General features: G+C 37.5%; 1 protein-coding gene across 2 annotated transcripts in view; it reads right to left on the bottom strand.

Annotated features, from left to right (window-relative positions):
- Window positions 1-8,385: 8,385 nt before the first annotated feature.
- LOC124156094 (probable phosphorylase b kinase regulatory subunit beta) overlaps window positions 8,386-21,683 on the bottom strand; it is a 61,531-nt gene continuing 48,233 nt past the window's right edge. For both annotated transcript variants that reach the window (XM_046530415.1, XM_046530416.1), the window contains 5 exons: window positions 19,231-19,433; window positions 16,813-16,959; window positions 12,413-12,653; window positions 10,382-10,489; window positions 8,386-9,007 (listed from right to left, as the gene is read on the bottom strand). In XM_046530415.1, coding sequence (XP_046386371.1) covers window positions 8,831-9,007; window positions 10,382-10,489; window positions 12,413-12,653; window positions 16,813-16,959; window positions 19,231-19,433 — 876 coding nt within the window. In that variant the 3' untranslated portion in view covers window positions 8,386-8,830. The remainder of the gene's footprint in view (window positions 9,008-10,381; window positions 10,490-12,412; window positions 12,654-16,812; window positions 16,960-19,230; window positions 19,434-21,683) is intronic.

Raw genomic sequence — 21,683 nt, 5'->3', positions numbered from 1 at the left:
ATATTTTTTTTTTTTTGCTCGAAAAAATATTTTTTTCCTTAAAGACATTTGCGATTTTGCTTCTACTTGGGGGGCAGCTGCCCCCTCCTGCCCCTCGCTGGGTACCCCCATGAAGAGTTCAAATGATGACTTTAAATTTTTCTCTTCTTATTTTCGCAATGCCAGGGCTAATTTCAGTAACAACGCTAGGCGAAGGAATCCTTAGCTCTTAATACTTACCGAACATATAAAAACATTCTGCGCGTATTCTTCCTCATTCCGTGTCAGAATACGGAGCAAGGTTGTGATGCACAACGGTAGTGCGGGCCCTCAGCCCTCAGGATATCGAATAGGGATTGTAGCATCCAATATGATTTTAAATAGAATGGGCACGACACAGAAATAATCTCGAACTCGCAACAGAAATATTACCAAATTTACCAAGTACCTTTAAATCTGAGGGCGAAAAATGATAACTAATGCCATCAGCTGCGAATTAAGGCTTGGGGAATTTTAGGCGCAACTAATGCTGGGGGGCCTGGGGGATATGTAATACCCGCCAGGGTAAGCGGGAGGTGCTTGTGCCCTCCCCCAGAAAGTTTTTTAGATAAATGGTTCAAAATTATGACTTTTACGGCTTTCTGAGAGGTATTTTTTATTAATCCTTACATTATTCTATAAGTAGTATTTATCCAATTAGGTAAAGTGGATTAAATTTAATAAATTTCTCTAAGGTATGGGGGGGGGGGGGGGTTATACCCCAAACCTCCCCTCGCTGCGCCACTGAATGCCATAATTGAACTCATAGATCAAATAATTTGTACGTAGCATACAATCGGCTTCTTACAAGGGTAGTAGCGTAGCGAAAGAGGGGGGGGGGGGGGGGGGTCGGACCCCACCCGAAATATAAAAACACAATTACTTTGCTCCTTCATAGAAGAAAACAAAATATTGAAAAGTCATAACTTTAAAATAGATTTCTTTGGAAAATGACTTTTTTTCTCGGCGATGAAATGTGTTGAAATTAGTTTAATACTCTCTACTTAGTACCCTGTTTTCCAAAAATTTTCGCCCTGACCCCCGCGGTTTTGAAACCCACCACTCTCCTCCCTCGAACGAAATTCCCGGCTACGCCACTGTATAAGGAGAATCACGGGTATGGATAGGAGAAGCGACGGGGGCAGTGTGCCCGTGGCGGTCCGCCTAAGGCGCACTCACGGGGGCTGCGCTACAGGGTCTGGAGATGCAAAAATTAAAGAGTCACTCCACACCCTAGCTACGACTCTGTACATTGTGCAATCCCCTATATGGCGGGCGCTTATATATCCTAAGTGCTATTAGAACAATATCTGCATGAGGTAGGCGGTATTAACCAATAGGAGGGGGCTTTATAGGTTGTACAGCCTCTTTATTAGAAATCCGTTGAGTCCTCCACCAAATGAGCTGATATGTACACATCCAACCTACAAGCCTTAAATAAGAGCTGATACGAAGAAAGGAATATAAAATCAAGGTTGCCTGGTTGGGTATTTAGGTAGGACGACCATTGAAGCTGAATTCGTTCGGGGTACAACATAAAAGGACAGGTAAGTGAGGAAAGTATTAGATCCCAGGATTCTGACGAAATTGTGTGCATTCCGATCACCTGACGATCTTTTATCATATTTCAAACCCGGGAATAAGTACATTTTATTTCGTGAAATACTGCACCTCTTGAAAACGATGAGGGTAAGGATTTAATCCATGGAAATTGGTGAGAGGCCCATACGCCAAAATTATGTAACTTAATTAAAGATATATCTGCGCCAGGAAGTGCGATTTAACGTCTTATCCCGAGATTGTCAATACCATTTACTCAGTACTTAAGTAAACCTTGTATGAATTGAGAATACTAAAAAATTCTGATCACTGATCGCGATGCATCAATTTTGTACGTCTGCCATTCTTGGGTACATAGACCATCCTTCAGCTTGGGATTTAAATGGCCTTAGCCAGTGAGATAGCCAGAAATTTTATTCGGGGGGTGGGATTTTTTAAGAGCGGGGTAATAACTAGAGGGTTTTAAACTAATTTTACCATTTTTTATAGTCGAAAAAACTCCATTTTTCAAAGAAATCTTTCATTAATTAATGATTTATTAAATAAATTGTTTTATTTTATGACGCAAAGAAATTGTGTTTTAATATTTCGGGGAGGGTCCGGACCTCCCGGACCACTCCTCTCTCCACGCCACTGGCCTTAGCCCTAATTTATTGCTAACTAAAATTAGCCCTAATTCTACCGTTTGAAGATAAATTTTAATCATAGCTTTTTATAAATGGGCCTACCTTACACACTTACCTTAATTAACCAGTCTTCAAAGAGGCCATCATACATGAAAAGAAGAACATTTATATTCTTAAATTAAATTTTGGGGCAACATTGCTATCCGTGAAAAACTTCCTTACCATTGATCATGGCAAAATTAGCATTGCCGGAACGCACTTTCTTTAACTTTTTTAGAAGTGAAATATTACTGTGTTTTTTTACTACAAGTTATTATTTAAATTTTATTACAATTTTTTTAAGCAATGAATGTATGTATTGGAAATATAGAGGCAACAATATTGATAAAACTGTTATTTGACTATCATGTATTTTGTTAACCAGTGCCGGAACGGCGTTCCGGCACTATGTTATCACTGTCAATTACTCTTTAACAGTGGCGTAATTAGGGATATGCTTTGGGGGTGATGGGATGGCCTGGGGTAGGACCCCCCCGCGACGGGGGATCGGGAAAATTTTTGAAAAGTGACATGCCTGGAATTATATTTTACATCATTTTGGCACAAAAAAATTAATTTAAGCAGAGGCAGTTATTGATTGTCAAAACAAGACAATTGTATTAAGTATTTTTTTTATTTCTCGGAGGCTTTGGGGGGATCTATCCCCTCATCCCCCCCATAGTTACGCCACTGCTCTTTAACATGAAAAATAAATAAATTTAATAAATAAGAACCTCGCATTAGGGTAGAAACATGCCAAAACATCCGTTCGGACCGCTTCAGTTATTTCTTTCTCTCATTACAAGGCCGAAACAAGGCGGGGAGAGTTGAGGTGTTCAACCCCTCTCTCCTCTAATAATTTGCCATCTAGCCGAGCTCGACTCCGAGTCGCACTGATTTGTGTTTCAAGGAGCAAATCATCGTAACACCTTCCGGTCCCACATAGGAACTACTTCATGCCCTCCCCCATACCTCCAAATAATATGGTAACTGTATTTTCTCATTATATGCTGTCATATGACGCAAGGCAAGTATTGCGAAAGACATAGCGAATGACTCCTTAGCTTCTTGAAATAGGAAGGCTCCAAAATTGCCTTTCCATAAAAAATGAAAAAATCTCCGATTGGTGTATAACAAAGTGTTCTCTAAAAACGTGTTTGACGAATTGTGTTCTCACTTCGATACATGTTCCTGCGTCAGAAATGGAACATCCCCGTAATCTAGCTACTGCCACCAAATGGTCACCATGCATGGTCACACCCCCCTGCCATCAGGTCTCTCATTACGAAGTGTGGGAGTAACTCCACCCTGCAAGGAGGACAAGGCGGAATCATGGACGGGCGTGGTTTTCTGCCCAAGGGTTGAATGAGTGGGCGTATTCTTTAGGAAGGGGAAACGCCAAGCAAATCTTGCTAAGGCGGGGTGGGTGGAGTAGAGAAGACGGAGGAGGAGGGAGGTTGGGCGACCCACTGACATAGGGGCGGGGGCGAAACCGCGGTGGGAGAGGCGTCCTGGGTGTAGTGGAAGGAGGAGCTCGGGATGGCCCGGAGGGATGGGAATCAGGAAGCTCCGAGGGGGCGGGTCCGAACTCAGTCCACGATAGATAACCCTACGCCGATCTTTGATGATACCGACGCCAGTGGCACCTATGATGCTGGATTAACCCCAGTATTTACTAACAGTAGAAGAGCGATTTCAGAGTTTGCGCTAGGTCAGTTTCCAAGTTAATAATATCCGTATTTCTAATACTCCTTCTGAATATGCTTGATATGCTGGGGTTTTGAGCATCAATAGCTCTCACGTGACTGTGATTAACTTTTATTGGAATGTTTAGGCTCTAATTCACGAATGCCTTTTAATGTAGATTGATTACGTATTTGATGGTATATGAAATGGGAACACGCCGAATTAAAGTCTTATTACGTACTCTAATAGCCCATGAGCTGTTACTGTAACAAATTTTCCACATTTAAAGAGGTTAGATGAATCTACTGTCTCAATGCCTCTAGGAAAAAAGAAAACGGGTTATGCTCTGCACCCTACAGAGGCCACCTTGTTTATTTCATCGTCCTCATAGCATATGAGGACTTGAAATTATTTCACTGGATTATTGGCAATGTGGCTTGTTCTCTTCTCTAACACTGGAAAAGTCACACTGATCCCTTTACGCTTGTTGTGCAATTTGTCCCCTTAGTGCGTTTTTAAGCACGATGAATTCCACTGTAGAGGTGGTATACAGATTCACTGGCAGCTGGACCCTTACCGGATCAATTTAGGAGAGAATGGATAGCATTGTGACTTTTTGCGTTCATCAGTCCTTATCAGATGGACGGCGTTTAAAATATCCGAAAGTCCCCTGTGGCAGGCACCTTCTCAGTGATTTAAAATGAATTGGAAAGATCAGCATGTTCACGTTATCATGAAGCAAACCTTTTGTCGAGTGAACTTACTAATTACGTAAGGTGATTGTAAATTTTCTCAAGTGCTAGTAGAAATCATGTTCTTTACATTGGCGCTGACTCCATGGGGCCTGAGCGGGCCCAAGCCCCCTCAAAAATTCGTTATGGGTGTGAGGAAAAAATGTGTCAGGCTTGTCGATTTTCCCCGGAGTGTCCAGATATGGAGATTCGAGTTATCTTAAAACTCACCACTTATAAAATTTCCCAGGGCAAGATCCCCGGTTTGGCCCCCCCAATATTTTTTGTAACTCGGCATCCCTATATGGTCCTTTACTGTATAGATTGTTTTCAAAGCATCTTAACAAAAATATTGGTGGCATTTCCTAATCACCTTTCAGTGCCCCCTCACAACTAATTTAAGGCTCTCATTTGGAACTCATAAATATTGTTGAATATATGTATTATGTATCATCATTAAATGTATTACTTTAAATAACAAGTCCACCAACCGTTGGATGTAAATTGTTTTTCATATCTAAAGAAATCTTAACAATCACTCCTGAATACAAAGTATTGAAATCACTCGATGTATATGGTGTGAAAAGGAGTAATGGTGAGTGATAAGTATAAGGGTTTTAACTTAGAACAATAAAATTGTGTACATTATACAAGAAATTTTTAACTTATGATTACTGCTCATGAAATAGGCAGAACTGATGAGGCATCAATTGCAAGTAACTTGCAACTTAGAAGTTAAACCTTGTTAAAGCTAATTTGGGATTCTGAACTCATATTAAAATGAAGCACTAATGAGTTATAACTGTTAGGGAGTTTATGAGGAGGCCAGCTGATGCTTAAAAAATATAAATTGTATTTTTTAATTATGCATTCCTTTGCAGTCAAATTTTTTGGTTCTATTATCTATTAAAAGGCACATGTCAGGCAAAGGTAGACTTCTAGCATGATGGGAGGAGTTCACCATGCTTTGTCTTCCCTTCCTCCACAAAGAACAATCCAGCAATCTAAATTTTAGGCACAGCCATTTTGCATGATGCTAAACATTTAGGGGAGGCTTAGCTTTCCCCTCACATTCTTGGGTTAACTGCTTTCTGTCCTGCCTTAACCAATGCAAACTTCCATTCCTCAAACATTCAGGATTAATCTTCCTGCCACAAGAAGGAGGGGGAAGTCATGAGTCCCACAACCTCTCTCTCTATCTGCTAATGATCGTGGAACCATAATATAAATTTCTATGGGGGAGGGGAGAAATTTTCTAAGCATATGGCATTTTGTTAGCACTTTATTTAGGGAATTATGGGAAGGCTGGGTGTACTTGTAATGCGATAAAATAGAGAAAGGTCTTGCAGAACATGTTGTTAAGAAGGACCACCAGGGAAATAGGTACCTATTCAGGTGAGATGAAGAGATAGGATTTTCCTAATGAGATTGTTAGGTAATGTAAGGTTTTCCATCATTGTTTTGTACAGATTTTTTTTAGGATATCCATGTCGGGAAAAGAAATGTGTAGATTTGAAAGAAAATCAAGAAAATTGTTGGGATAGTTTAAGACCTTCTGTCCATTGATATACAGAGGATGGAGTATTATATGTGAGGTGGATTGCATCTACTCAATAAATTGTAGTTAGTGATGTCAAAATCCAATGAGGTTGTTACCGGTGGAAATTGAAGAAATTCAGGAGATGGTGACACAAGCATGAACCTGCTTTGGACTGTGCACCAAGACAACTAGTATTTCTTGCAACAAGAAAAAGCATGTGTTGGCATAGAGGTTATGAGATATAAAAGAAAACCAGTTGGTGGAGAGGAACATTCCTCTCCACCAACATTGGTTTTTTTTTGCAGTGGGTGATATCAGTAAACCTGTCCGCAAATATGTAGGATAAAAAAGTAGGTAGGCAATCAATACTGGTTGCGATGATGGGCCTACTAGGAGAGCGGAAATGAAATCCAAGTAATACAGAAAGCCTTTTAAAGTCTTTGGAAGGGATGGGATCAAAGGTTAGTGGTAAGAATTTACTGAAGCCCATAGGCTTAAGGCATGGGTGCACTCTATTAGGTGGGAGAGAGGCAATAGAAGGCCTGAAGTTCATAAAATATTATTATCCCATTTATGTTTATTTTTGATATCATGAGTTAATTTCTCACACTTAACATTTTATGCAATACATATCTGTCTTGAAGTAAGCACATCTCAACCACTACACAAAAAAAAAAGTTTAAACTGCTATGAAGTGGAAGACTACCTGACTGATATACCTAATAAAAAAAACTAGTGACCTCAACTCAAATATATTTCACCATAATTTGTAGTCATAATAAAGCCATGAAGGGTACCAGAGTATTACATTAGCAAAAAGTTTCCAGTAGCAACTACAAGGCAATATGCAAATGTAAAGTTCTTTATTTTGGGAGGATGGATGGAGGGGAATGGAGTAGAAACCACAATATTTTTGGGGATCCACGTCTTGGCAAAGGTATGGGTGTCAAAGTGTGGTCCTATTAAAAAATGATTTCCATGACTGCCGACTACAATCAAATATCACACACATACATCTTCAATCTTTTATCTGCAGAATAGAATATTTTACAGTCAAAGTCATTTCAAGATGAGCTAGAGGAAGAGCAGTCACAATTCTATTTTTTGATACAAGTTTTGCACCCTATCAGTTTAATCCAGAAACCTCTTTCTTAACCCTTTTGCTGCTTCAATAGATTTTTCATCGGTTCCATTATTTTGCCTATTATCCAGAAAAAAATGAATTGAATCATTCATTTGATGTCGCTGAATGTCGCCGCACGAATGGACGTAGTTCCGCTAGAATTTCGAGCAGATGACAGCACCTACGACCGAAGGGAGGGTTTTTCGAAAACGTAGATATTTACCCGCATGTCGTGTTGAAAGGAAAAGTTTTTTGAAAGTCGTGGAATATCCCCGCATGTCGCAGGCAATAACCATAATGTTTTTTGCAGGTATTCCCGCTTGTAGCAGCGAAAGGGTTAAAGGAAAACTGTTTAACCTATCAAACCTATTGTTGAACATAAAACTGGATTGGTGGCATAGGTCAAATATAGGGCATCAAAATAATGCATATATGCAGAAGGAAATACATTAATGCCCAAATTTTCTACAGGATTCACCAAGTGCTGGCACATTGAACAATTTTTAATTTTATGGGATACAACCCATATAGTGAAATGAGGGAATCAATAATTGTGGGATACCTCATGCATGAAGAAAATTTTCTACCAAAAAAGGTGTGGAGAAAAAATACCAAAATTTTCCTGATTAATAAATTGATGGCAATGGTTATCCTTAGCTGTGATCACATTTTAATGCCTTCACACATTCAATGCTGGCTGAAGTTTTTAAAGTACTTACAAATGTGGGTGCAACATTGTCTTAGAGTCAGAAAAAAAAGTTTAAAATCCAGCAGATATTGTGTGTAAAAAAGACAGCACACAATAGAAGAAGGGAGCAACCTGAAACTCAAATGCCATGGAGGGGACCCAGCTGAGTGAATTTCTTGGAAATATGGAGCTTAGAAAGCTCAAAGTACCAGAAGGAAAGTTGATTGATGTCCTATATATTGGGTAGCATGGACGATTTCCGTAATCCAAATGGAACATGTTAATGGCAATTATATGCATCGCTATTTGATTACTCAGGACTCAGGACTGTAATGACAGGACAGGACTGACTCAGGACGTAATTGAAAAAGAGATTGCAAGATTGCAAGTTTTTAATAACTTTATACAGCAAATAAAACTCTTAATAGGAGAGTCTTAACATACTCCTGTAATAACAATAAAGACATACATATTTACTATATAAATAATAAAAATTACAAGAAAAAGAGATTTGGCTCATTTCAGGAAAATATAGTAACAATTCTTACTCCAAAAATGGCTTCCATATCATAGGCTAAAAAGCTGCTTTCATTGATTATGTATTAAAATATATTAAATGTTTGAGGTACAAAACAATTGTATAACATTCCTGGCATGATACTTAACGTCAAAATTCAGCAATTAGGTATTGGCACATAGACGCTTAATCAATCCAGAACAGGGAGAAGAACGTCAAGCCCAAATTTTCTCACATCTAATTTGAAGTAAAATTTCACCAAATACTAATAATTAACTTATTTCATGGGTAGTAAACTTAGTTTAAGATATGCGGCAAAACTCTCCATCCAAAGAATTTTCACAATCACTCACAGCTGATAACTCCCCTTTACCCTGCAATATATTGTTAACAATGGCTCGAGCAAGGTAACCGGTCGTTGTTGAGTATGGTGCTGAGAAGAATGATGTCATATCATCCACTTTTTCAACTCCATTGTCCTGCAGAAAAATGGAGCACTTCAGTCTTTATAAGTTAAAAGGCTGAATTAAAGTTTCATATAATTATTTGTAAGCTTATTCTAAACATGTAAAGTAATAATAAATGTAGATTTGATGCTGCAATAACAGTTTTGCATAATTAATTCATGCAAAAAACTGAAGCATATATCACCCAAAAAAATAGAAAATTACGACTGAATTATCGCATTAGAATGATAAGTACTGTAGAAATTTAATTTAGCTCCCTAAAAATAACCTTGCATAACTGTACCCACTCACAAATATATCATATTACCATTATTTTTATAGAAAATTAGAGAATCACTGTTAAAACAAAATACTCTCCACGTTCTTTCTATAACAAAAATATTCAATCCAAAAGCTTTTCCTATACACATTGTACATAGGTATCAAATATCATATCTTATGATAATCAGAGAGCTAAGAGGAGGCCTTGAAGGTTTCGAAAGGGCCTACCACATTCATTGTCAAACCTGTGGAAAAAACTACATCAGTGAAATAGGCAGATCAATGAAAACACACCTAGAGGAACACCAGAGAGCAATTCAACTGGGGCAGACAACAAAGTCTGCGGTAGCCTAACATACAGCTGGGCTATGCAATTAACCTTATGTAAACAAAAATTGTCTAAACAGACTCATCAGAGAAGCCATATATATAAATAAAAAAGGAGGAGAACAATTTCAACATGGACACCGGCCTCAAAATAAGCCATGCTTGGCAATCCTTGATGATGAAAAACACCCAACAACTGAATCCTCCCACCTCTCACTCTTATTCCCCACCCCCTGACACAAGTACCTAAATATAGGAATAAAATTTCATACTTCATCACTTTCCATTCTCAAGGCGACCAGTTATAGTCAGGAAATATTGGGGCCACCCGAACATAGCTCAAAAGTTTTTAACTACCATGAGGAGCACCCATGAAAGTTTTAACGAAGAATTATGAGACAATAACTTTAAACTGCTTAATCATAAATTTCTGTAGCCTTACATTCACTGTTTGAAGCTGTGCAACAAGCAGGGTATGTTAGCGAGAGTAAATAATAAATAAATCAAAATCAAATCAATTCATATAATGCCTAAATGTTACCACACCAATTACTATCCTAGACAATAAGTAATTTGCATAACTATATTAAAATTATCTAAATTAAAAACAAAGAGTAAACCTGAGGGAAGTAAAAGGGACATATGCCCAAATTTTTTTAGATAAAATGTAACATTTCACATCTAAACATAAAATTTTAACAATTTAACGTCTCTCTCTCCTCCGGCCTTCGAGAGATTAATGCCTGAGTTTTCCATCGTTTAAAACATAAAATTACAATAAAAAAATTCTATGCTCACTTTTTGATACATAGTGTTGGCCTCAGAAACAAGCTGATCCACTTCAAGCGTGCTCCTAAAAGTAAGCTCTGGATTTCTTTGAAGAATAGTAGAAACTATGCACAAAAGCTGAAAAAAGAAAAAAACAAGCATCATAAAGAGTAAGTCACAACGAACCACTGATTGGGACTTAAAGGATGAATGAAAAAATTTTATATCGCGGAGTCTATACTAGAACTTTTTCACTAGTCTACACTACCAGGTGAAATAGGTCAAAATTAAAAAGTGGTATTAAATTGTTATGGTAAATTCCAGTTTCACATCACCATGCACAATTAAGCCAGCAAATATGTTTCATATTTGTCACCCAGGTCCTGAAACATCACATCCAATAATAGATGTGTGCAATGCAGTTCCTTAGAGAAATTCTTCATTGGGATGGTTGGATCAGATACATGGGATCCAAATATCCATGGATAATTCAATTTCCTGGATAACGAAATTGGTTCCAAATTCACTGAAGAAATTAAATCTGGATCCAAATTTTTGATTAATACTTCAGTGAATGCAGCGTCCTATAAGAGGGAGTGGAGATAGATCCGATTCTCTCTTTGCACGCACCGATGCACTGTGATGCTTGGCCTACTCATGACTCATTTTGTTTAAAAGCTCTTGCCAGGGTTGTGCAATAGAATTTCAGCTGGTAAATTTTAAGGCAAAATATGATAGGCACATAGTGTGAATCTTCCCAAGAGACTGAACAACCATCGAGGGAAGCTCAGCACCCCAAGATGGAAACCATATTGCAGATTCACTCCTTCGACCCTCCATCAACCTCAGCCAATGCCTTTGATATTTTTCTCCTCTCCGAAACCACTCAGACCATAAATCATTAACTTCAAAGGATAATATCAAGTTACAGTGGAACAATGGAAACATGTTTAATCCCTCTCCCATCACACCAACTGACCTTTTTCGGCCTACTTTCTTCAATGCTCCCAGTTTCTGGATGCCTACTACTGCTAGGTGAGTCACCTTATGGGCCCAGAGGTTTTAAATAACAGAATTTGGCAATTGGATGATATGCGTGAGATTCAAATAAGAATGAGACCAAACACGATGCATTTCTGACAGTATTTAAGTATTTTGGGCCCTCATTGATCGATTCAAAGCTTTTAGTCTCAACAAGGCTAGACCAATATTAAACACTATTCAAAAAGCACAACTTATTTTCCAAGAAACAAGTGTAGCGTGATCACTCAAACAAGATGAGATGGACTGGAAAAGCAAACTGCATAAAACACACAGCTTGCCCAGCTTTACCTTGAAAGCAATGACATCACAAAAGCAAGATCGGACGTGTTCGTCCCTTGACTTCCTTGTTCATAGCCTTGTCATTTGAAAATCAGAGGAAGTGTGCTCCTTTCCTTCCACCACTCCTTTACGTGCTTCTGCTGCCCACCCCTTCTCACAGAGCAGTTATCTCATACTGTTATAGTTCCCCCATTCGCTGTATGTGACTTCTACGTTATTCTAAACATTGTTTATTGTAATGAAAAAAAACTTTGTAATTCTACACACATTTATGAGGAATTAAATTTTTTTATGCATTATCAACTATTTCATCAATGTCATCCTCAGTTGTAAAAAGCAGTTTAAAGAAGTTTTCACGAGTGTAAATGACTTAAAGCCAATTGATTGACACTAAAAAAGTTAAGTTCATCAGATAGTCAGTCAAAATGTATCATCAAGCTGATTGCTGAAATAATATGTAATGATGGCCTGCCATACTCTACTATGGAGAATAATGGGTTTCAAAATCCTTGAAATCAGGAGCCTTGTAACACAGTACCTGGACATAAAGTATTTTCAAATAAAGAAATTCCTCGTATTTACTAGAAGGTGCCAAAAATTTTACAGACAATTAAAAATGCATTTGGTTCTGAAAATATTAAAAGATCTGTCACCTTAAATCAAGGATTTGCCATCCGTCCATCCCTAATTCTTAATACTGACAGTATTAATGTTACATATTTTTGCAGTAATACTTACTTCAACAACAATTTGACGATACTCAGGACGGTGAATTGAATTTAACATTTGCTCAACCAATAGTGCAAAGTTGATCTCAGATCTGGTTACATTGGACAGAGTTGGGGATCGAGGTAGAAGCCTTCCACAAACCCTCAGTCCTTCTCCAGTCCGGCCAACAACATCCCACACTCGTCGGTAAAAACCAGAAGGAACCCGGCAGAGGCATCCTTCTAAACGACGTAGTTGCAATGGAGTTAATCTATAAATCAAAGTTACATACATTAAGGTAGCAAGAAAAGTAAAAAAGGTAAATTGCTTGAAAATATTTATCAAAAATGGCATACATGAAAGTTTTTATCATAGTTACCTAATATTACATGTTATCTAATGAAAAAAAAGATAATCACATAGTGTATACTCCACTGGTAATTTATCTATTAAAATTTAATCTCAATTTTGATGATAATTGGCATCATCTCACATGAATGAGTCAAGTAACTCTTTCAAACAGCAAGCCTCTACCTTAGCCCAGAAAGTACAAAATGCAGACATCATTTGAAAACTGCTATAATTGAGAAAAACCATTTCATGCTATCTTTCCTAATGTCTCTGACTCAGTTCCCTGTCATTTGCTGAACAAAACTCACACCTATAACATACCAAGCGACTCCTAAACCATCTAAACCATATATGTTGCCAAATGCCCACTCATTGCTTGGTCCATATACATACTGATAAGCTAAAGTAAGGAATGCCATCAAATATCCTCAGAACATAACTCGCTTCTGTTGGAGTGCCAAAGGCAGCAGATCAATGTACTACATATGCAAACTATGCTGCAAAGACCTCTGCCCGACATGAATTTAATTCCTAATGGTGAAATTCGGTGAGTCTTTATAAGAGCTGAACAACTGATAACAGATTTTTGAGTAAATAGGAAAAAAATAATATGTAACTGCAAACGACTTGCTGGTGAAAATGTAAAGCATAATGCACATACTTTTTCCTTGTGGTGGAAAATATATGGCCATAATTTGGAAATTATTCACATATATGAAATGATGGCAAAACTACAGTCATAAAAAAATACCCAATTTCAAATGAATAGCTGCATAGAATATAAAAATGGTAGAAAGGAATCTATATAGACATAAATGCCTTAATGAATACTCTAAAACGATGGAATAATAACAACATCTACGGAAGTGTTGAAAGTTTGGTTTCCATTTGGTTATTACTCTGGATGTTTGTCAGCCTGGCCGTAAGAAACGACCAAAAAGCTTACTGACAAGTGCCCTCCATATTTTTTCCTTTCACCTTATCTCAATGACTTATAATGTGCTAGCAGGGTTGTTATATCTGAAAGCAGTTGTACGTGTGGTCACAGCGGCACCCGAACGGTGGAAATATTTACAGCACAGTCTAGGCCGCGGCCACTCAGTTTATCCATGGTGTCCTGTACAAGCGTGTTGAGGTCATAAGAACTGTGGCAGTGAGGTTTGCGAATAAGTTGTCAATTAATGCAAGAATTTACAGAGCTACATTGCAGAATACAGAATATATTTTGGACTCATATTAATAAATATAAACTCTTATACAACAAATTAAAGGATGATGTCGTCAGAAGTTTGGGAGTTTCACTATTGATCCTGATGCTATGCTAACTATCAATGCCAGGGGTCTTCAACCTTTATTTAATGCAAAGGGCCAATAATCTATTTCACATCGTCCGGAGGACCAGAATGCTCCACATCACTTTACTGCCTCTTCAATAAAATAATTAAAAAAACAATATACAGCACACTCCCGATTATCCGGGCTAATAATCGGAAAACACGGATAACCCAAACTTTTACTTGAACGTCTTCCAATGTTATTAATTTACCTAAAACAAACAATATAATATTATTTATGCAGGTACATATTATGTTATTTTGGAGTGCTTCCGGGACTCAATGAGAGCTTTCTTCAGCAGTTCGCAATCTTTTTAGCAACGATATCATGGTTGTACTCATTACTAATGCTCTATATAAGGCCTGATTTCGAAAACCACACATCTGTGGCTGTGTGATCACAGATACAGTAAAGAGGTGTGCACGAATGCTTCTAAACCACTGCTCGACGTTGGAAACTACACTGTCAGGCACCACGCCACGTAGTCGCGTCTCGCACAAGTTGCCCGGGTTGCAACTGCTGCGTGACCTGTATCCGTGATCATGGAGTGAGGTCGCGCACTGCAAGGCTTGGAAAACAGGAACACGGCTCTCCCGTCAATGCAGCTAGCACGCGATCGCTTCCGTTTTACAAAAGGGATTCTAACAGAAATAATAAGCCTGGTGTATCCTCGTATTAATGCAGTAATTCAGATGATTTTGTGTCCGATTTTATTTTTTATATAGATCACAGAAAAAATTGAGCAAGAGTGAAAATCATGCACTGATAAACTTCAACCCGGATAAATCGCAGCTGAATAAACAGGAGTCTGCTGTAATTTCAAAGTGCAATAATCTTTATTGGTTAAAAGTTTAAATCAATCAATGTAACTTTTATAGAGAATAAAATGAATGAAATTTACCCCAGACCCATGCAGTATGTAAACTGCACTCCAAGCTTATTTTGCGCTGCCCTTCAAAATCAACATTGACCACTACTGTTTTCAGTAAATGCTTGTTCAGTGCTGCAGGGAATATTTGTCAAAAAAAGAATAGATTAGATCCAGATTGGGTAAAAATGTTGAATTTTTTTAAACACAACCTGGAGAAAGAACCAGTGGCTGCCTGATGTAATGTGACATATTTGTTGATCAAGCATTATTTAACTACATCTTATTTTTAAAAATTTCCTTGGTAAATAAAATTATGGAGATGATCTAACTTTTTTCCAGAGCTTTCTCCTTATTTACATTTTTAGAGAAATAATTTGCATTCACTTCTTGTGGTTGTTCATTTAAATTTGCCATGGATTCAGGTAATGAGAGTTCAGTTTTGGAACTGAGTATCAAGAACCAAGAACTGATGGGGAAGAACCGGACCGGTACCGAGAACCGACTCATCCTTAGTTACCATGAAATAAACTTCTGATCCTTTCAACTTCGTTATGTTCTGGGTTGTATACAGTTGAGCATCCCCGAATCCAGAATTCCCTAGTACGGAAACACCCATAATTTGGCTACACACATTTCCAAGGCGTGCTTTGTGGGAAACATAACTTTTTCTGAATGATTGCATTCATCCTTCCCTGCTGAAATTGTTTCCCACTCTTAAAAAAGTACTGTCTGTTGTATCTATCAACAATAGGACACCCAGTTACTCTCATAACAATTAAATGTCGCATCAGAAAATGCTACATGCACTGCCCATGCAATGCTTAGATGACTCAACTTGGCCTGGCAGGACTCGACCCTTCATGGTCTTGCATTATGCAGAGCACACATAAGATTGACATGAGTAACAGAAGACTTTTTAAATATCTTCTCATTATTACTTACTGTAAAAAATTATCGTAGGATTGTATTAAGGTTCTGTACATCAAAGATCTCTACTAAACAATTGAAGAGGCAGCCATACGCAGCATGTTGCGTCAATACCTTACTACCAAGATGTGAGCGTCACATATTGGAAATAGCAGTAGAAGATCGAGCACCAGTTTGATTTAACATGGCCCACGTGATGAAACCCTTCTCCCACTGGCAAGAATCTTCCTCCATCAGTATACGTTCAATCACTCTTGATATATGGATGGATATTTGCTCAGATGGAGCACCCGCACAATATTGTGAGCATTGACAACATAGATCGCAGACAGTTCATTGATCTACATAAAACACAGTGAATATGGCTTGCAAATGACTTCAAACGCATTGAAAATGTCTCATCAACTTTATTTTTTGACTAATAACATTTAATGTTTGATATTCTGTGGTACATACATTTGTATTAATGTTATGTGAATTCTTTTCACTTGGCCATTTTGCAATACTATCTGACGTTTGAATATGGCTGGCTGTTTTAAAATTTAGAAACAATTACTTTCTAAGTAATCACAAGTTATGTTATAATTAAACATATTTTATTTGAATTTCACCTCATTTTGTTGTAACTTATCGAATTCCATTGTAATAAACATAGCATACCCCCCAATTATACTGTTGGCTACCACAGGCCGAGGAAATTCCGCAAAATCCCAAATCCGGCATCACCCAAGTCCTGATGGTGCCAGTTTTGGGATGCTCCACCGTATTACCATATTTGAAGAAGCTATTCATATTAATAAGACTCAAGATCAAATGTTCAGGATCCACCAGAACAGACTTATGCACAAGTATGTCATGCAAACATACATAATGATGAACAAAAAAATATGTAAAATGACTAAAGATACTAAATTATTTTAAGCTCAAGCAAAATTATTTAACTTACTTCTCTTGCTGAGCCCACTCCCGCACAGATAATATTTTGTGCAATAGCAGACGAACTTCACTTGGGCTGTGATGTTCCAGGGGCTTACATTCTCCTTTAGCTGGAGTACTTATTTTCAGGTATACTTTCATGGCTTCAAGGACCCAACTGAAATTAATTTGACTGATTATTACAAAGCAGAAAAAATCAATGAGCATTAAAGCATAAGGTCAAAAACCTACCACAATACAAGCTAAGAGATCATTATGGGGTAATAAAGTCTCTGTACAAATTCATTTAACTTGCATACTAGTTCTGGATCAAAATCAATTATGTAAACATGAATTTACAATACAGTACAGAAATTAATTCTGAAAATCAACAAATTATTATATGTAATAAAAGCTTGCAGGCCCTTTTGGCTGCATTTAAATTATAAATATGTGCTATGCAAAATGTTTTGTTGTGTGAAATGGTACAGCCAACTATGATGGTGCAGTTTCTGTATATAATTTTGTGTGAGTTAGGGAATGGCAAAGTAAAACTGAACACTTATTATCCATGGTAACAAAGAGCAAATCTGAATCCAATAATTGAAAAAGACTGATAATTCTTTAATTATCACTTTCACAGCAGTTTAGGCCTTTGTTGCAGAGCAAAACTTGTTTCTCTGTAGCATTAGAGCCTTAGGGCCGTATTCTTAGTCGACCCTACATATCCGTCCCTACATAACAAAAGGCCCCTACATGCGTTTTTCAGTCGACCCTACATAAGTGGTGGGGGGTGATTCCGTTGTCAAGTTGCCTGAAATGACGTAGATGATGGCGCAGCGCCTACTTTCCACTCTGGTGGCATAATGGGAACTAACAAAAGTATGAAAATAAGAAAAGACATCCGATAATTTTCGGGCATACTGTTAGGGCAACGGCTTAAGGTAAATAAACAATAGGTGTCGTCTGCCAGGTCATGTCGGTACCTTAATAATCGCTACAAATACTCTCATATCGAGCCAAAAGTAGAACCTAATTGTCTTTAAATTACTTCAAAAGCGGTCTGTACAAGATAGTAATAAGTACGGAGCAAATATGAGCATTGACGTGGGAACTTACGTTGCATCATCAAGGTTCGTTATTCGCTTTCACCTTCCGTAGTTAAGTTTATTATGTGGCAAATAGTGGCATGAAAATACGTTTTCTATGGTTATACGTAAACGAAGTATTAGTTTCCCAAAAGTATACCAAGTGCCAAACGTGAAAAATATTATTATATATTCGTAGAAACAAGGTGATGTATACCGCAATATTGTTCTTATTAGTTCAGTCAATTTTATAATTTATTTAACTTGGTGGTTATAGTGTGATAGTATTATTACATTTCCGCTGTGTTACTGTACATTTTAAAATGGCTTGTGTGAGGTCATCTCCCTTAATATCCATTGTAACGTAGATTCTTTAATCGAAGTGATCAGCAGACGATATTTGGCCGCCATGTTTTGGTAGGGTGTAGGGTTGGTTCAGGTATCCTACTTCAAGTAGGGCCCGTTTAGTTCCAAAAATGGCCATATGTAGGGCTTGATGTGGCGTATGTAGGGCGAGATCGGTTTATGTAGGGGCTGATGACGTATCCAGGGTCGGTTGACCCTACAGGGTCGACTAAGAATACGGCCCTTAGTGCCAACAAAATGAAGGTCTTCAGCAGCAGGTAATCATTGCTGAGAGCCACAGAGTTAACATGGGGAGGGTAGTAAGGGAGAAAGGGCTGGAGTACTGGTTTAGGAACTTCCCTCTTTTTACACGGTTAGAAAATTTGTGTCTCTTTAACTTCATAAATTATTTTACTGAACAAATTTAATTAATTATTCTTGTGAAAGTATATAAAATATTTTCACAAGAAAAATAATAGTATTAAGTAATGTACTTCAAGCATTAACCTAAGAAGTAATAAATTGCAAAATATTTTAGAAGAGAATATACGTACATATTTTAAACAATTCAATTCCTACACCAAAATTGACATAAAGAAAAAATAATATTTATCATGAAATAATGATTATTTGATGAAGGATCTGGTACTTTCCCGGCAAATCTTGTTGTTGAAGTCTTCATGGGAAATCAGCCGGGTCAAGATTGACATTGCTGCCAACACTTCAATGGCCTTCTCTTGCACCCTGAAGATGATGGCAGAGAAGGCCATTGAAGCGTTGGCAGCAATGTCAATCTTGACCCGGCTGATTTCTCGTGAATACTTAATCAATAATGATTATTAGTTAGATTAATGGAAAATAAACAACACTTTAGCATTCAGTACAAAGAAAATGGCTGAAAAAATTAATTCACATAAAATTCAGAAAAAAGTACAAACGTTTGTTGATATAGAATAATTATAGAGGCTATTGAAAATTGACAGCCTCAAGTGACTTAGTTCAATATAAAACATTACCCAACACGGATTTTCAAAATTCCAGAGAACAACCGAGGTGAAGTCCCAATCAATCTTCCACAGTATAAGACAACTTCCTGTTGGAGTACAGCTTGGATTGTATCATATGGGGCAATTGTATTATACATGACTGATTGAATTTCTTTAGGTGTCATCGGCTTATCAAACACAGTTTCCTCATGGCCTATAACCCCTACAGTTATCTGAAATAAAAAGATAATTTTAGGCTGAGTTCCTTGACAATTATCTCATTGAATGATTGCGTGAATATCATGTATGTGTACTAAAGATCTCAACCCAACAATTAGTTGCACTCATAGGACTTGTTTATAAAATTAAATATATATGTATGTATTTCACACATGAATTACAGCAATTCAGTCTGAAAAACAAAAGTGAACTTACTTCCACAGAAAATGGTATTTCTCCTTAAATGAAATCATTAACATATTTAGTACCAAGCGTGCCCATTGACATAATTAAAATAAACTGTGAAATATACACTATGTGCATAGACATATTATGAAATAACTTCTTTGAAGATTCTCACTTTCTCTGTTCTGTATCTCACAGTAACTGTCTAAGCAACGTCGATTCCTTGACTGTCTCTTTCAGCCCACTGAGTGAAGGTTCTTTTGGACCAAAATTCAAATCTATATCAGACATGAAAAAAAAAGGTTGAAATTTTGAAAGAAGTCTAAAATGGAAATACTGCACTAAATATATTCTCAAAGGATCATGGGAAATTAGCATTATCTAGTATACCTTAAATTTGTATCATTCAGCATTACGCATCTTATAAATATGTTGGATGAAAAACTACAAATCCTCATGGTAAGGATCTTCTTTCAACCTTTCCATCGCCAATCATGATTTAGAAATGGAATTGATAACAATTGATTGATTCCATAATCACAGGCACTCTCTTCAAAATAAGCATTTCAGGCATAATCATATTTACTAAGGATGGGTTGCTTCCATTTCATGATTGGTTCTACACTTAATTTTACTAAATTTAACACATTCATAAAAACTAGAGATGGGTCGAATAGCAGATTTCTCAAACTCGAATATTGAATTCGAATATTAAATCATTGCTCGAATATTCGAATACCTCGAATACTAGAACTGGGCAAAGCATATTAAACATACGTTTATTCTTCTATTTCCCTTGATGAATGTATAAATAAAAAGGTATACAGTGGAACCTCGATCTATTGTTTTTCAAGGGGATGGACGAAAGAAACGATGAATGCGGGAATGTTTGACTAGGTTGCCTATGCAACAGGAAACCAAGGATTTTGGCGCGTACTTGTGATTTCCTTTAAAGGATTCAAACAGGAATTTAGCTGATTAATGGAATATTTTAATTGTATGGAAACAATTTGGGCATATAGTTGATTCAACTAACATCTCTCTTAAACATCCTAAGGGGAGACACCACCTCGCGAAAAAATGATTGCATGCTGTCTTGGCTTTTACACTGCTTCAATGGATTTGTCTGATGCTTACATTCTTATCTACCAAACGCCCTTTCAGCGGCACACCCATTTGATACTCGGCTTCATCCAACTTCTTATTTTCAACAGGTAGTTCGCTTTACCCCCACTCCTACTGTCAAGTGCTAGCGGACAATCCGAGGCATTTTGCAAAATACACACGCTTCTCCACCGGATTTTCCTCTTCTTCGATTATTTTCAGTCCATCGTTGGAAGTTCTCATGAGATAAGCAGATGAATTCGAATTGCTAGCAGGGAGAAACCAAATATCCTGAGAAAATATCTCTACGACTGTAACAAAAGAGATTTATAGCATTAACTCATAAACTGTAACTTGATATATGTTTTCGGAAAAAAATACTGCATCAACTTCCAAGAAGCTCAGCTGCGAGGATATCGAGTTTTGCCGGAATGCTAAGTCTCCATTGTATTTTGACATTTATTTCCTTTCGTAAAATGCTTAAATAAAGTCAGAAATATGTCGTATTTGGTCTTATTCTTTTTTAAATTACGTGCACATTACTAATATTTCAATCCAATAAAGGTGTAATATCAATTGCCGATAGTCTTTGTTAGACACCTTTTGCGCTAATAGATGACTCATGCAGTGGTTGACCTCCAGAAATGGGGAACTTCGAAGCAGGTAGGCAGAAAAAGGTCAGTGGGGAAGAAAGAAGGAAGAAAAGAAAGAAGGAAGGGTGAAACACGATTCTATTTATATCCTGTAACTTGATATTTTCTTTTGAAGCTTTTGATTTATGGTCTTCCTAATACGAACCCTACGCAAGCTGGTACCTTTTGTTTGATTTCGGAGAGGAGGAAAGCGTAGGAGGAGGGGCCGAGGGCTGATGAATGGAGGGGGTAGCGGATTTTGGGAATTATACTACGTAGTTACTATCCCACGGCACTGAGGTTCTCCTGGTGGGGGGAATCAGGGATTTTCGGATTCTTTCA

This window comes from Ischnura elegans, chromosome 3, assembly GCF_921293095.1.
Source record: "Ischnura elegans chromosome 3, ioIscEleg1.1, whole genome shotgun sequence".
NCBI classification, from domain to species: Eukaryota; Metazoa; Arthropoda; class Insecta; order Odonata; family Coenagrionidae; genus Ischnura; species Ischnura elegans.
Note: the sequence above shows the minus strand (reverse complement) of the source record. Positions and strands in the feature narration are given on the sequence as shown.